The sequence below is a fragment of the Calidris pugnax genome, unplaced genomic scaffold (assembly GCF_001431845.1).
Source record: "Calidris pugnax isolate Ruff unplaced genomic scaffold, ASM143184v1 scaffold34, whole genome shotgun sequence".
Taxonomy (NCBI): Eukaryota; Metazoa; Chordata; class Aves; order Charadriiformes; family Scolopacidae; genus Calidris; species Calidris pugnax.
In genome coordinates, this window is record NW_015090771.1 from 3,960,163 (window position 1) to 3,972,554 (window position 12,392).

Genomic DNA, 12,392 nt, shown 5'->3' on the forward strand with positions numbered 1-12,392 from the left:
TATTGAATACAGGACGATATTAAGGTTCTCTACACATTAAGAAAGCTTGAACACACTGTTTTGGCTCTCTTCTGCTCTTTATACCATTTAGGGAACATTTATGTTCTGCCAAAACTCTTTTATCCTCCTTCAGAGAGTTACAACAACAAAACGATCCATGACGTTTCTCACTGTATAAACCAAAAATAGGCCACTCAAAATTCTCACTTTAAATAGAATATGTTGCTTAACAGTTAATTTTTGAAATTGTTTAAAAGAAAACACATTTTCTTTCCCTAAGGAACTGTATAATTTGGGATAAACTTCATTAAGTCTGCACAATATAGACAACTCTGAACAGCTGAACCATTTTAAGTATTGGAAAATGGGGTAAAAGAAAAGCAGCGATGATTTCCCAGATTAATAATACTTTTATTAATAACATTTAAGAATGACAGCTTCAATAAGTTCAATTTATTCAGTGTCCACATAAATCCGTTTGATTTTTTTTTCAATACTCCAAAATACCCAACTTTTACAATTTCAAGTTTCAGTGCTTTGAGCTAAAAAACAGGAGCACATAGTTTGACCTCCCGTATAACGTAGGTTTTGGGCTTCCCTGATTTAACTGTTTCAGTCCAGTAACCAGGGGATTTTCTTTAAGAAAAACACCAATGCAGCTGTTTCACAGAACACAACCAACAAAAAAATCAGCAAGCAGCCACACTACTTCTTGAGTTTCTTTTGAGCAGCCTTCTTCTTGACCATTTGTAACCTTTTCATAGCATTGAGCTGGGATTCCTGAGAGGTCGGGCCTTTTAGGGAGGTTGACTGGTTACCAGTATCTGTTGTGGTTTTGCTTGTGCTGCCCCCACTGTTACCTGCAGTCCCACTGTTGCCGTTCCCGCTGCTTACCTGACTGCTGGTGCTGGGTGCAGCGCTGCTGGGACTAGGAAGACCTACTTTGCTGACATTATCACTGCTCACCGAACGGCTCAGAGTGGTTTTCCCCAGTGTCAGAGGTGGAGGAGGTTTCAGCTGAACAGGGCTTGTGCTGTTGTTGGCAGAAGCTATTTTCGACCCTAGTCCTGTTTTGGAAGTTGCCAACCCTGACAAACCCACAGGTTTTTGGTTATTTGAAGAAGCTGCAGGTTTCCCGCTGGTACTCTGTGCTGTTGATCCCAGTTTGGCAGTTGATGGGTTGGCAGAGGAGGTTTTGGCTGCAAAAGCAGCCCATCCTGTAAGGCCACTGGTTGCTGAAGAGGAAACACTTGTACTGGCTGAGTTCCCCGAAGTTGCTGCTGAAGTCTAAAATAAATAAAGCATTCTTATTATAGTAGCATCTATTTGTGTAACACATCACAGCAGGAACAGGTCGAGCCTCTGTTTCAGTTCTTTTCCAAGGAACACCCGGTGGACAGTATTTAACTGTAGTGACCAGTGATGAAAAGTATTAACAAGAAAAGGAAAGGATGCCAGGTGCAGCCAACTTTTAATTTCCCAGCCACATAAAACCAATATTACCTTTTCTTCCCTTTCTTCTATACAGCTAGCAGGCTACCATATGGCATTGTGATCCCCCAAAAGATGGTTTAACTGAAGTGCTACAAAAAGCCCAAATTTGTGAAGTATAAAAAAGGAAAGCAAGCCACCAGCTTTTATTGCTTACTGTTGTTACCCACTGTCACTTTTTAACAAGATGACAGTTGCTCAGGCAAAAATCAGACAGTGAGCAATTAAGTATTGCATTTATTACTGTCCTCTGGTCAAACTAGCAGTGTCTAAACTTTTCCCTTCCTTCTCTCCTCTTGGTTCTTAGCAGCCTGTACCATACATAAAATTTAAAAAAAAAAAGTCATTTAACTTTTTTCTTGCAGTCTTCCCATGCAGGTACTGCAAAAACCAAACTTCCTGCAAACAGTTTTTCTTGTCTGCAAAGCGCTATACACATTAACTGCAGTTCCCATACCTCAAACCCTATAATCCCCCAGTTTTCAGATGAGGACAATACACACATTGAATTATTAAACCAGAGTTATACCAAACAGCAGAGTCAAATGCAAATTAAACCCTCCTGTTCAAGTAATAGTCCTTCTATAATACATCTAGACGGTTTCTAAACAGTAAGGATGACTGATGAAATCAGACCTCACTCTTAGAACCTGTTGAGGCACATAAAATAACTGCTGAGGTGAATACAGTTATTCACGGGTATAAATGCTTGAGCAATAACCATCATATTATTCCCAATGGTTTGCATCCAGGCAGAGAAATGGCAAACATAACTTTGAACACATGGATAACAGCTTTGATTCTGAGTTAAAGGTGTGTTTTCCTAGGAAAGGGTCATGCTTTGTTAAACTACTAATGCTGCTTCTGGTTTAGCACCTTTGACCGACTTGTGACAATATTTATTAAATAACTTGGAGAAACAGAAACACGAAGCAAAATATACAAAAAGCAGCCACTTCCTAAATTAGGTCTCACAAAGTCAGCTAGAGTTTCCCTATGATAATCAAGAGAAGCCTTCTAACTATCAAAATATGCATGTTACTTTACCACAAAGAGCAAATTGTATCTTTTATACACTCCATGGAATCATAGAATGATTTGGGTTCACCTAGTTCCAAACCTCCCTGCCACGGACAGGGACACCTGCCATTAGATCAGGATGCTCAAAGCCTCATTCAACCTGGCCTTCAACAATTACAGGGATGAGGCATCTCCGACTTCCCTGGGCAACCTGTTCCAGTGTCTCACCACTCTCACAGTAAAGAATTTCTTCCAAATATCTAATCTAAATCTACCCTCTTTCAATGTAAGACCATTACCCCATGCCTTATCACTACAGTCTCCGATAGAGAGTCCCTCCTCATCTCTCCAGTAGATGCTTTAGGTACTGAAAGGATGCTATAAGGTCTCCCTGGAGCCTTCTCTTCTCTAAAAACCCCAACTCTCTCAGCCTGTCTTCATAGGAGAGTTGCTCCAGCCCTTGGATCATCTTTGTGACCCTCCTCTGGACACGCTCAAGCAGGTTCATGTATTTCTTATGCTGGGGGCCCCAGAGCTGACACAGTACTACAGCTGGAGTCTCATGAGAGTGGAGTAGAGGGGCAGAATCACCTCCCTCAGCCTGACAGACATTTCTTTTGATGCAGCCCAGGACACAGTTTGCTTTCTGGGCTGCTAGCACACATTTACAACAATTTCTACTTGTATAAAATATCATTTAAAAAAAAAATCCATAAAGCAAATTCTGTTTCCTCCCTTGTAATATAAAAAAAAAAAAGTCAAGAGCTGGATGCTTTAGGGACTTAGTTGAATTGAAGGTTTTCTCCCCACTCTTTCAGTGTTAATGCAAAACCATTATGCCATTACTCAGTACACCTGGGGGCCCCAGAGCTGACACAGTACTACAGCTGGAGTCTCATGAGAGTGGAGTAGAGGGGCATACAGCTGGAGTCTCATGAGAGCGGAGTAGAAGGGCAGAATCACCTCCCTCAGCCTGCTGGACACTTCTTTTGATGCAGCCCAGGATACAGTTTGCTTTCTGGGCTGCTACAACTACTGGGCTGCTTACAACAATTTCTACTTGTATAAAATATAATATAAAAAAAATCCATAAAGAAAATTCTGTTTTCTCCCTTTAATATAAAAAAAAAAAAATGCTGCTAGCACACATTTACAACAATTTCTACTTGTATAAAATATCATTTAAAAAAAAAATCCATAAAGCAAATTCTGTTTCCTCCCTTGTAATATAAAAAAAAAAAAGTCAAGAGCTGGATGCTTTAGGGACTTAGTTGAATTGAAGGCTTTCTCCCCACTCTTTCAGTGCAAAACCATTATGCCATTACTCAGTACACACAGTATAGCAGACTATTTGCATGCACGATTCTTGTGAGAAAAGATTGGTCTGATTGAAAAAAATGATGATCTGTGCAGTAAAATGTAAACTCTTTGTCTGGAAAATCTCAACTACATTACCTTGACTTCTGTTCTCTTGAACGCTAGAAAAGTTGGTGGGGTCTCAGGTTTTAACTTAATTTCTGGCTTCTTGACCAATGGGTCCTTCACAGCTGGTGCAACTGAAACCACTGCAGGAGCTGGTTTTTGAGGTGGCTTTTGTGTCTTCTGAGCCTGTATAAGTGGTAGGAAAAAAAAACCCAAATTAGTTATGGGCCCCATAACATTGATTGTTTTGACTGTTAACAAAATGCATGAATATTATCAGACTGCAATCCAGCCTTTACAATTTGAAACTGAATGGTGCCTGAGAAATAATTTAATAGGAGATGTGGAGGTAGTGCTGAGCATGGTACGGGAGACAGAGTCCAGCCAAAAAGCACACTCAGTAGGACTTTGTCTCAGCTTGGAAAGAGTGAAAGTGTTGACACTTAGGGAACAGGAAAGCCCTGGACCTTCACAGAAAAAAAGGCAAAGACAGGTGAACTTGAGGAAGACAGGGACACAATCCAGCAGTACTGGGATGCAGGCTGCAAGAGTCTGCTAAAAAGTGGCAGGTAAAATGCTAGAATTTATGCTGAAACAAAAAAAGGAAAAGGCATATTGAAGGCAAATATTGAACGAGTGCAATTGCTATCCTGTGCAAAAACAGACTTCAGGCAAACACCCCTCTGAGTTCAAAAGCCTGCTAAATCATCATAATAATAATAATGTATTTCAGTCAGAGATGACAACTCCTAGACCTGGATCTTACATTGCCACCTTCTCTTATGTCTTGGTGGAGCTGTTTCAACAGATAAAAATTTATTAAGTTATCACAGAACAGTTCCAAAACAGAACACATCTTCTGCTGTATAAAAGGGTTTGATTTTAAAACATCAGAAATAAAGTCATGTGAACTAATGGTTAATGTTTCATGCACCCAAAGATGCTTTCTTACTCTGATGTTTGCTTCTCATAATGAGATAAGTGGAATTCCTGTGAGATCAGGAATAATTAGTCAGCTAAGTCAAGAAATTAACATGCAGATCAATCAAAATACAGGGATTTTGTTTCCTGGAATGTGCTAACCTCAGCTTATTGTTGAGCCTGAGAACATTCAACACTTAAGATCTGGACCAAAATTTGCAGTCTTGTCTTACAGAAAAACATCCATTCATGTCATAAGCTGAGAAGAAAACTAAAACTGTAGGGCAATTTGGTAGGCTTGTACTAAAAACTGAGTATCACCTGAAATAACAGAAGTTTTCAACTGCTGCTTACCACATAGGAAATAATCCTTTTTCATTCTTATTGACTAAACTTCTGCTTTTTAAAAAGCTTTGTTTAAGAAGCACATTACATTACGTTAGGTACTCCTTGAGATGCTACATTAAAAAAAACACAGCTGCAGCAAGGGAAGCAGTGCTGAGAAAAGTGGTTCTCCAACATGCTTCCAAAGACTTCTATAACCCATAAAATACTCTCATGCATTAGAAATAGCCTGGTGCATTTAAATAGTGCTCATACAAGACAAAAAACTGACTCCTACCATTCTCTTCATCTGCCTGGTACAGCGGGCACAATACCACACAAGTCGAGGATCATTCACTTCCTTGTCTGTCACCTGAGGTTTATGGCAATCCTGGTGGTACAGATTATGGCACTCCTGACACTCCACTAGCTGATTCCCAGAAGTAACTGTCATTTGCCTGCAGAGCAAATAGTTGAGAACAGATTATGAGAGAAAGCACTTAAAGGATTATCAATTCTTGGAAATTTTGCAAGGCTTAAGATAAAAACTAAAAATATTTTTGCTTTCACGTGTATTTTCTACCTGGGGCAAATGAAATGTATTCCTTTTCTTCCTGTAGGAGTTCTTCCTACAAAATATTACAGAAATTTTGCATTTTTTAAAGGTAATTTCTTTCAAGAAAGGCTAAAGTTTATCTAGAAATTCTAGAACTATTAAATATGTGTATATGACACTTTTGATTTCCTTGTTTGATTTTTATATTAGAAATGCATCACCTGCTTTGCTTCACCTCAACATTTATGGATGCCTCACTGTATACCAATTATGACTTCCTCATTATATTAGCATATGAAGGCCTAGTCCACATTTGGCTAATTTTGCTGTAAACTGTAGAGCAATACAGTTCCAGAACAGATAGTTTCTCAGTGACAAGCCTATAAGAGTGCTTTCTGCTACAGGATTTAAATCATCCAAGCTGTATACTATTTAACGATGTTTTATTAGCCATCCTTTTGGTCCCTACTAAACAAACAGACACTTGGAATTTGAGATAATACCAGAATCATGGAAAGATGGAATAGAAAGGATTAACTGTGCAGTCCTGCCTGGAAGCAAACATGTAAGCTGGTGATGAGGACTTAATTTTACGTGGGCCTCTGGTGAAATAATCACGCTATATAAATGACAAATTAGTGATATACACATGACTGGGAGTATGTCTGTGAATTAGCCAAATACCATTTTCCTAATGATTTCTTCTTTCAGATGACAAATCAGGCTATTTAATTGCTAAGCTGCTTTTGCTCATATCCCCAAGGAGCAGGTACCCAGGTAACCATGGAAACTCTATTTGTAGATAGGTGGGGAAAGGTAATACCTTATTTCTTTATATAACAGGAAAATGAAGTCTGAAGGTATTGTCCATATGGATACTAGAACATATCCTAAGAAATATTTCTCTTTTAAATGGGCTATTTAAGAACAGAGTGGGAAATCTTTCTGAAATTCCAGGGCCCGTTATTTTAGGTGCAGGATATTTCAAAACCCGTTTTGATTGTTAGTCCTAAATAAACTGGGTCAGTACAAAGCAGTGATGTTTTAACCTCATGTCTCAAGGGAGGAGAGTTACCCTATTTTAAAATTACAAAGAACATTCCCAGACTGATTAAAAAAACATGAACTCTTCATGCCCCGAAACAAGTTAAACCAGAGTTACTTTAAAATGATACAATAAGCAAGAAACAAACAATGATTTTTTACCTTCAGAAAACAAACAAACAAAAAAGTACTCATAAAAAAGAAGGCTGTCCTTTCAAAAACAGGGTTTTTTAAAAGACATATTTTTGGGTTTCTTTTGAGAGACAGAGCTTACTATCACCTGCATACTGCATGTAGAATTTCTTCTTCATATAACCGAGAAGCCATATAACTGGTGAGTTTTGTTTTTTCTAAGATCTGCAGGTATTGGAGAGGGTGAAGTTACTTTAATACCCCCCCTCTCCCTATGCCTAACTTGATACAAAAGAACAAGAAGAAAAACACCACAGGCATCAATGTTCAATACTCCTAATCACTATGAAAATACATTTGACTCTTGGCAAACCTTGAAGGAACTTAATGTCTCTAGTTTTTACATCTATAAAAAAGCAATAGTTAATATTCAAATGCACTCTTTTGCATTTTGAACCCATGCTGGATTCTTGTTAACTTGTTTTCTTAAGCAATATCAACATAAACCCTTTGGCTATGAGCCCCACCTACTCTGCAATTGGACATGATGTTTTCATTCATAATTGATTGACTAATTAAGTTATCAAGAGATGTCACTTTCTAAAAGCTATTCATACTTGGATTATTTTAAAAAGTAGGCAGTGCTTTTATATTTCATATGTTGTTATTTCAGCTCAAGATGGCCAACCCCCAAAAGGGCCCACATATTGAAAGCTGCGCAGTAAATGGTGGAATATTGTGTTGGATTCAGAAAGTCAGAAGCCTGAGTACTCTGAAAAACACCTTGTCCAGCTTGAGCTGGAGAACTACACAGCATCAGTTCCAGCAGGTTTCATGTAAAATGAAAACAAATCCTGAGCATTGGGTGACTGTTGCCATCCCCTCTCTCATGGGTTGTCTATTTCCTCACTGTGCTTCGCTCTCACTCTGACATCAGCTTAATGACAGCTATTTCAGTTACAGAATCATAGAATGGTTTAGGTTGGAATGGACCTTAAAGATCACCTAGTTCCAAACTCCCTCTGCCATGGACAGGGGCACCTGCCATTAGATCAGGATGCTCAAAGCCTCATTCAACCTGGCCTTCAACAATTCCAGGGATGAGGTGTCTCCAACTTCCCTGGGCAACCTGTTCCAGTGTCTCACCAACAGAGTGAAAATTTTCTTCCTCATATCTAATCTATCCTGGAATCTACCCTCTTCCAGTTTAAAAGTGTTACCCCTAGTCCTATCACTGCATGCCCTTGTAAAAAATCCCTCTCCAGCTTTCTTGTAGGCACCCTCTAAGTACTGGAAAGCCGCTAGAAGGTCTCCCCGGAGCCTTCTCTTCTCCAGGCTTTTGGAGAAAGGTTTTGCACACTATCTAGTCTCATTTTTCACCTGACCCTTCCTGAAGAAATGTTGGTTGTCTCATTAAAGGTTCAATTTTCAAGAACTTATTCTTATTCATGAAATATCATTAAATTTATTCTTTATTTTGGATATGTGCTAAAGTGATTTCCAGAATAAAAACTACAGGAAGCAGTAACTCAATAGTACACAGAAAGAACGAAAAGTAACTACACAATTGCAATGAAGCAATGTTGACTCACCTGCAAACAACACAGGCTAATCCCATTTCCATAGCAAAGTCATCAGCACTGGTTTCCTCAAAGCTAGATAAATCAGGCATGGACAAATCCTTGCTTGTCTGAACTGTAATAGGAGAGGAACGTGCTTCTTGCTTCTCTAGCCTGGGCTTCTTTGGTGCATCAGCTCCTTCAACAGTATCCCCTTTTATCTGTTACACACACACACACAGAATGGGAAAAGGCAAAAGCTAATGCATCTTATTCAAATGAGAAAATGACCAGGACAATTAGGTTAGCCGTATAAGATGATCTACTTTACATAGCATACACACAACTTATTTTCCTTAGACACATATTTTCTTCAAAAATATTTATGAATTAGAAGCTCAATTCCACTTGTGGTACTTCACCTCAAAACCTTGGAAAAAGGTTTGGGAACCCCATATTTCAACTTGCTACATTTTAGTAACCTCTTATTATAAACATACTTAAAACATAGAATCATAGAACGGTTTGGGTTGCAAGGCACCTTTAAAGGTCATCTAGTTCAATCCCTCTGCAATGAGCAAAGAAAACATGCACAGATCAGTTATAACAAACCTTTTGTTTATTGCCTAAATGGCAACATGATTGGATAATGCAGCTCACAGGCTATGCCCAATTAGATGAGTTAACTTACACATGATAAAAGGAGAGCTTTGTCTAAAACATCTTCAAGTCTATTAGCCAAGTTATTTCATCAAAGAACAAATATAACTTACTTTATCAGCAGATCTAGATGAGTTAACTTACACACAATAAAAGGAGTCAAGTCTATTAGCCAAGTTATTTCATCAGAGAACAAATATAACTTACTTTATCAGCAGATCTCTTTTCTGTTTCTTTTTTCACCTTTTCTGATGCAGTAGGCTTGCCATTATTGTTGCCAGAAGGCAAACTAGAAGAAGCTTTAGGCTCTTGCTTACTGGAAATAGGTTTGGTAACAGATACTTTTGGTTGTTCTACTTCCTAAAAGGAGAAACAAAAATTGAAGGCAAACCCTGTAACCCTACACTTCAGTTACTTCCTAGTTTGCAATTAGTTAGGTAACAGGTTAGGAAACCAACATGTCATACAGCATTGATCACCTATATAGGCACTTTTAAAAAATATTTCTTAAGTATTTTCATTGACAAACTAGTGTGTTTAAGCTGAAGCCAATTATTAAAACCTCCACTTATCACTGACCTTCCAGAGGAAAGGGTGCTCTTTTTCCAAAGACACATCCTCTTTGGAACGCTAATTAAAAAGGAAAACTTTTCTGCTTTCAAAGAGATTCAAAGAGATAACAAACACAAATTTTCAGATAGTTCTGAGGACAAAATTCAATAGAAGCTGAAAACATAAGTCGACATCTGATGTCACCAGACATCAATACTTCATTCCCTCATTGAGGAAAACATTGGCCTCCGCCTAATCTCAGTCCATATTGACCTACCAGATTAATAAATTTAGATGTCAACAGAAATCAATAGTTCTTATTAATGATGCCCTGGTGTCAGCAATGGATAATAAGCAAGCAAGTCTGAAAATGAGTGATTAATCACAGCAATGTGCATGATCAAGGTACTGCCCCCACCCTCTTCCACCCCACCAAGCTTGGTAAGAAAAGAGTAATTCTCTGCTGTTTACTGGGACAGATACTGAGCCCTGAGCTTCATCCCTCCCCAAGTCTGTCAAATTCCTGTTCATCCAGAGTCAGAAATGGATTTCCTCATCTGCCTGACTACAGTAATCCTGTGCTCCTTACTCTGTTCTTGGATTTCATGATCAACCACAAATTAATCCTGCAGCCTGCGAATGCAAGTAAAGGAATTCTTGTACTTTTCCATTTTGAGCTTTGCAGTCCAGCTGATACTTGGAGACACACTAAAAAGAGGGGAACAAAAGATTTAGAATGCAAGTAAAGGAATTGTACTTTTTCCATTTTGAGCTTTGCAGTCCAGCTGATACTTGGAGACACACTAAAAAGAGGGGAACAAAAGATTTTTTTCCTCTGGCCTGAGCCTCAGTCTCACCTGAGGGCAGGTGACTACCAGCAGAGCTGTTACTAGAATTGGCCTCCCAGGCCCCTTTGTACTATCATTGTATTTAAGCTCTCTGCTTCCTCTTCAAACTACAAACCAATGCTTCTTTGAGCTCTGACACAGAGGGCTCCTGAGGGGTTTGAGACCTGTGTTAGAGGGAACTGCAGGTTTTGGAGTTAATAATTTGAATAGAAAGCACACTACAAGCATCATGTATAAGGCAGCAGCAAATGGTGCCTTTTAGTTATTCAGAACCACGTCCATGTAAAAATGAAACATTAGTACTATATCAGCATATGGACCATCATCAGAACACACCAGGCTGACTTCTAAGCATCCTAGGGGAGAACTACCTCATTATCCATATGGCAATATGAAGATGTCCCCACTTGGTTATTTCCATACACTAATCTCAGATTCATATATCCTCTCTAGCAGGTGTTTAGCGATCTTCAGTAGATGAAAAATAATGTTTGTCCATTGGATGGTGATAGTTTCAGCCCACAAATCATTTCTGCTTTGAACCATTATGGTAATTTTCATTCTCATATGACTTCATCAACAGAATTTCAAGAAAAGAGATCCAGATTTGTGAGTAAATAGCTAGTTTCGTTTCATATTTATCTGTGACAAAAATAACATGCATTTTAAAAACCTTTCAGCTCTGATTGTAACTGGGTAAATCTATAATTTTGGATTTATCTTAAATATCACGTATGAATGCTTACTAACAAAAATGCCAAAACCAATACAAAAAGAACTATTACAAAGTCATGACACTTGCAATATAGTACTGAACATTTCTTTTACAGGTCTTGGTACATCAACAAGATAAAGTGATTTTTTTTTTCATTAGCTTTAATTAATCAAACATATTACGCTGCATAAAAGAAGAACAATGAATACGAACACTCCAAAATTACTTATTCTTTTTCCTCAATTTCTGATTATCTTTTAGCTTTTCAGCTATAAAAGATGCAATTTTTTTTCATTAACTTTAATTAATCAAAAGGATTATCTTGCATAAATATGAACACTCACAAATTACTTATTCTTTTTCCTCAATTTCTGATTCTTTTAGCTTTTCAGCTATAAAAGATGAATTAGGAATAGCACAAGCTTTAGAAAGGCATACAAAAATGACCCATGTTTTCTAATACCAATACCTTTTGAGATGGACGATAGCTTGAGTCAGTCCCTCTGGCCAAAGACTCATCAAGAAGTGCTTTCAGCTTCTCAGCAGAGTCCTTACTCTTTGAATGCAAGAAGCCCAGGGCCTTCAAAAAAATGGGATCAAGCTCCAAGTTCACTGTAGCAGCCATAATGGTGTCTTCGGAGGAAGAAAAAAAAAAAAAAGAACAATCACAACTTCATACATATGGAGCATCTCTCAAACAACATGTGGCTCACTAACCCACAGAAGAATTTTTTTTTTTTTTTAAATGAAATTATATTAAAACACAGCAAGAATGATGTGAATTAATTATTGTCATTAGAAGATGACCGATTGTGAACTTCAGACTTTGGCTTTTCTGCTGAAATGATGTCAAATTTGTTATTTTGAACATTTGATGTTCAGAAACTAAACTCATCATACTTGCATAAATGGAAAAAATATTCCATATTCTTGTTACTCCATATACACAGAATACTGAAAAACATGCAAAGTAAGTATAAACTTCAGGAAAAGCAATTACTACTCTTCTCCTTAACATTATTTGCATAGACAGTGATTTCTATTTCATTGCCCATTTAAGAATAAGAAAGAAAAACCTCCTACTCGTAGAAAAATTAACTTTTGAAACTTTGAAAATAATATCATTGTAATATGCAATAAGAGATATA

General features: G+C 37.9%; 1 protein-coding gene across 4 annotated transcripts in view; it reads right to left on the reverse strand.

The window, feature by feature from the left end:
- Positions 1-390: 390 nt before the first annotated feature.
- Positions 391-12,392, reverse strand: part of INTS12 (integrator complex subunit 12) — a 20,798-nt gene continuing 8,796 nt past the window's right edge. For 3 of the 4 annotated variants that reach the window (XM_014940784.1, XM_014940799.1, XM_014940791.1), the window contains exons 3-7: positions 9,337-9,489; positions 8,503-8,690; positions 5,477-5,636; positions 3,967-4,119; positions 391-1,287 (exon numbers count right to left, since the gene is read on the reverse strand). In XM_014940784.1, the coding sequence (XP_014796270.1) occupies positions 706-1,287; positions 3,967-4,119; positions 5,477-5,636; positions 8,503-8,690; positions 9,337-9,489 (1,236 nt within the window). In that variant the 3' untranslated portion in view covers positions 391-705. Of the gene's footprint in view, positions 1,288-3,966; positions 4,120-5,476; positions 5,637-8,502; positions 8,691-9,336; positions 9,490-11,713; positions 11,884-12,392 lie in introns of those variants that run through there. The other variant, XM_014940776.1, reaches the window with a different exon arrangement.